At 45.0% G+C, this 4,683-nt stretch overlaps 1 protein-coding gene across 1 annotated transcript; it reads left to right on the plus strand.

Annotated features, from left to right (window-relative positions):
* Nucleotides 1–673: 673 nt before the first annotated feature.
* SS1G_00002 (hypothetical protein) lies at nucleotides 674–4,008 on the plus strand (the record flags this gene model as incomplete). The annotated part of the gene is made up of 5 exons (XM_001597866.1): nucleotides 674–947; nucleotides 996–2,880; nucleotides 3,034–3,111; nucleotides 3,299–3,809; nucleotides 3,859–4,008. The coding sequence occupies 5 exons, from the start codon at nucleotides 674–676 to the stop codon at nucleotides 4,006–4,008; spliced, it is 2,898 nt and encodes a 965-aa protein (XP_001597916.1).
* Between the last annotated feature and the right edge of the window lie 675 nt (nucleotides 4,009–4,683).

Raw genomic sequence — 4,683 nt, forward strand, 5'->3', positions numbered from 1 at the left:
TACTTTCCTACTATTCCCACATCATAACGTGCAATTGGGGCCCGTGATACGAGTACTACACTACACTGCGAGTACCAAAACTTTCCGAGGTTGTCTATCTATCTATCTATCTATCTGTCAAATCTATCTATCAGGTACGTACGTTTGTTTATCCATGGCGCCGCAGATCTTCCATTCCTTATTTTTGCTACCCAACCCACATAAAATTTCCTTATCGCTTCCTATCAAAATAGACGCCTCCACTACCCTGGGGCATGGGCTTGGCAATTTTCACTTTCACCATTTTACGATTGATGGAGCAAGAGCACAAATTCTGTCTCAGACAACCGCCTCCCGGACTATTCTGAGTTCAAGCTTGCTCTGAAGTAGTGGAATTCACTGATAAGCATCCCTCCTAAGCAACGCAGGAAATGCAAGTCATGTCAAGAAATGGAGCGGTCAAGGAATCAGTGAGCTGGAACGCGACAGCTCATTCCTATTCCAATCATTGACCCTACCTTACCGGCTGCCTGGTATAGATAGGCATTGATTACCCTCTATCTTTCTCCTTTACTTTCATTCACTGCCTGTTCCTCTTTCTCTTGTCGCAGCAGTTCATTGCAAGAAGTCATTCTTTACATTGCAACCACGAGTAACAATGGTTGCACTTCTTTCTCCTATCAATACTGACTCAATGGCTGCTTCTCAGCAGTTTCCCACATATAACGAACAATCGTTTCCTCCCACGGAAGAAAATATGGCCACTGTCAGTAGTTCCACACCACGCTCTCCCCATAAGTTGGTGGAGCAAGTTATCCGAACTCCTGGTCGACAACCTTCACCACAACCAACACATTTCAACGTTCCCCATAGGAATGGCAACGGAAATGGACACCGCGTTTTACGTTCCGCCACTGTTGGATATGTTGCTCCTGAGTTCAAAGGCAGGACAGAGCAAATGAGCAAAGGTGAGTCAGACAGGCCCCTGATGACTGGGCACATCTAACTCCTTGAAGTAAGGGAACAGATCAAGGCAATGAAATGGATACCAGAGGAGTTGATTGATGCACAATTGGAGTGGTTCTACAATGAGCTTGGAATTGATGACGTCTACTTCCAGACTGAGAGCGTTGATGCCGTCGTCAGCAACATCACTTCGCTTTATGCTGCAAAGGTTGCTGCATTTGCTCGGGAAGACAAACGTCAAGAGATCCGATTGGACATGGAGTCTTCTGATCACGCCATATATATTGACACCAGCGAGCCCGGTATTAGTGCAATTGGTGGTCCACGATATGAGCACAGACTAGAAGCCAAATACTTGGATACATCCTCGAACCAGAGCTTTCGCGTCGAAAGTTTCCGCTCTACAAGCAATTTGTACAGTGGTCCTACTCCAACAAAGTCTTCGATACGTTGTTACTTCGTGTATCAATCCCAATTCGTTGACTCCAATCCATCGCCCAGCGAAACTCGCTTAGAAGTTATCAGCGACCGAATGTTCCTTGCGAAATCTACCAAGAACACCAAGCAGATTTATCAAGAGATTATTGAACTTGCTGTCTCTCGTACTGGACCAGTCATTGAAGTCTTTGATATTGAAGATTCAAACGAAAAGAGGTTGGTTGTGGCCTTTAGGCGCAGAACAGCCTTGGGATTGTTCAGTGCTCTGAGTGATCTCTACCATTCGTACGGAGTGACAAGCTCGAGAAAATATGTTGAGCAGTTCAGCAATGGCATCACTGTGATGAGTTTATATCTCAAACCTGCAAGCAACTTATCGGGGAACTTCCCAACGCTTGAGCAGTCCATTCATCAAATCACCAAGGAGATTTCCCTGCTTTATTGCATACCACAAAACAAATTCCAAGCATTGTTTGCCAGTGGACGCTTAAGTCTCCAAGAGACAATCTATGGTCATTGTGTTTGGGTTTTCGTTCAGCACTTCCTCAATCGCTTGGGTTCCGAATACTCCTCATTGGTATCTGCATTAGATCCACTCAACAGTTCTCACGCCGAGATCTTATCTACAATCAAGCGTAGACTGCGCACCGAGACTTTTACCTCGGATTATATTCTCGAGATTATCAGCAATCATCCGGAACTTGTCCGTTCATTATACGCCTCATTTGCAAACACACATCTTACCCTTGCTCCTGGATTCAGCGAGGATTCGATTCCACCCTCACCATCAGGAGACGTTCTCAACGATAGAGAACTCAAAGAGCTAATCTCGAGGACCGTGAGCAATGAGCACGAAGACATGGTTATGACTGCATTCCGTATCTTCAATAATTCGCTCTTGAAGACCAATTTTTACACGCCTACCAAGGTTGCTTTGAGCTTCCGTCTTGATCCTTCATTCCTCCCTGAGATCGAGTACCCTCAGCCATTGTATGGCATGTTTTTGGTAATTACATCCGAGTCACGCGGATTCCACCTTCGATTTAGAGACATCGCTAGAGGAGGCATTCGAATTGTCAAATCCCGAAATCGTGAGGCATACTCGATCAATGCTCGGTCTATGTTCGACGAGAATTATGGTCTAGCCAACACCCAACAACGCAAGAACAAGGATATTCCCGAAGGTGGCTCCAAGGGAGTTATTCTTTTAGATGCCAATCAGCAAGATAAAGCCAGCGTAGCGTTCGAGAAGTACATTGATAGTATCATGGACCTTCTCCTACCGCCTTCGTCCCCGGGTATCAAGAATCCTATCGTTGATCTTTATGGCAAGGAAGAAATTCTTTTCATGGGTCCCGATGAGAACACTGCTGATCTTGTCGACTGGGCTACGGAGCACGCTCGGAAGCGTAATGCTCCGTGGTGGAAATCATTCTTCACTGGGAAGTCTCCTAAGTTGGGAGGTATACCACACGATAGTTATGGTATGACATCTCTGTCAGTCAGAGAATACGTCAAAGGCATTTATCGAAAGTTGGAGCTTGATCCTATCAAGGTTCGGAAGATGCAAACTGGTGGCCCAGATGGTGATCTAGGAAGCAATGAGATCTTACTGAGCAACGAAACTTATACCTCGATTGTCGATGGCAGTGGTGTAATTGTCGATCCACAAGGTCTCAACATTGATGAACTCAAGCGCTTGGCCACGAAGCGTGCTATGATCTCGGAGTTTGATCTCTCAAAGCTATCAAGCGAAGGTTATCGTGTCCTGTCGATGAAACAAACATCACCTTGCCCAATGGAGACTCCATCAGCAATGGTACAACTTCCGTAACACTTTCCATCTACGTGACACTGGAATTACTGATGTTTTTGTTCCTTGCGGTGGTCGCCCAGCAGCTATTGACCTTTCCAGTGTCAATAAGCTTATCAAGGATGGAAAGTCGACCATTCCGTACATCGTCGAAGGCGCCAACCTTTTCATTACCCAAGATGCCAAGCTACGATTGGAAGAAGCCGGATGCATTCTTTTCAAGGATGCTTCTGCAAACAAGGGTGGTGTGACATCTTCATCCCTAGAAGTCCTTGCATCCCTGAGTTTCGATGATGAAGGTTTCGTGGAAAACATGTGTGTAGGAAATAATGGCCAAGCTCCTCAATTCTACAAAGAATATGTGAAGGAAGTACAAGAAACCATCAAGATGAATGCCGAGCTCGAGTTTGAGGCTATTTGGAGAGAACATGAACAGACGGGCATTCCACGGAGCACATTGAGTGACACTATTAGTGTGGCCATCACTAAACTTGATGAAGAACTTCAAACATCTGACTTATGGCGAGATGCAAAGTTGAGAAAATCGGTGTTACTTGATGCTTTGCCACAATTGTTATTGTCCAAGATTGGTCTTGACACAATTATGCAAAGAGTAAGTTTATCTATCTTTATTTACGCAATCACTCAACTAATATCAATAGGTGCCCGAAAACTATCTCCGTGCAATCTTCGGTAGCTTTCTTGCAAGCCGATTCGTTTATGAGGTCGGCAGTTCGCCGGGTCAATTCGCTTTCTTTGACTTCATGTCGAAGAGATTGGCCAATGTTCGCCCTAGGTCTCCGTCTTTGTAAGTGAAGCCGATGCAATCAAATGGCTATGGAGATATTTTGCATGGAAAGGAGTTATCAGTGGTGTTGGCATGGAAACTTTGGGCGACGCGTGGAGATGATCTGAAAAATAAAATATGATAAGATGCATTAGTTAGCATCGTACGCTTTCGTTTGATTTCCTTTAGTTTAACAGGAGTTTGGTTGGTAATAAGTGGACTGGGTGATTGGCATGAAAGCGGAAGTGACGTTCTCTTTGGGTTATTAGTGGCTGCAGTCACCGTAGTCTTACCTCCTCATAGGTAGACAACAGCAAAGTAAAGTGAAGGAAAAGCATGATTTCTGTCTTTTTCTTTTTACATCCTTGTGCAGATTTGGGCATGAGCAATCAGATCATTGTTGTATCACTCTATTTAGTCTTGTTTCCTTGGCGCATAATAGATTAGATCGTGGGCGGCGTATTTAGATGAAGACATAGCATTGGATAGCATTAGACGTAGAACTGCGCTAGCCGTCCTTGAATAAGGAAGAGCAAGCCTTGAATAGATGATCTAAAGACAGGCGACTGGCCAGGCTTTGATGTGTGAGGCGTGGTCATTCGCGAGTGCTTTGTATCCATTTCTGGCGACATTCAGCAATTTTGTGTAAATGACCCTAGATGTACGCCGCATCCCTGCGATTCGCGTCAAGTCCTAGACC

The sequence above is a fragment of the Sclerotinia sclerotiorum genome, genomic scaffold (genome assembly GCF_000146945.2).
Source record: "Sclerotinia sclerotiorum 1980 UF-70 scaffold_1 genomic scaffold, whole genome shotgun sequence".
Lineage (NCBI taxonomy): Eukaryota > Fungi > Ascomycota > Leotiomycetes > Helotiales > Sclerotiniaceae > Sclerotinia > Sclerotinia sclerotiorum.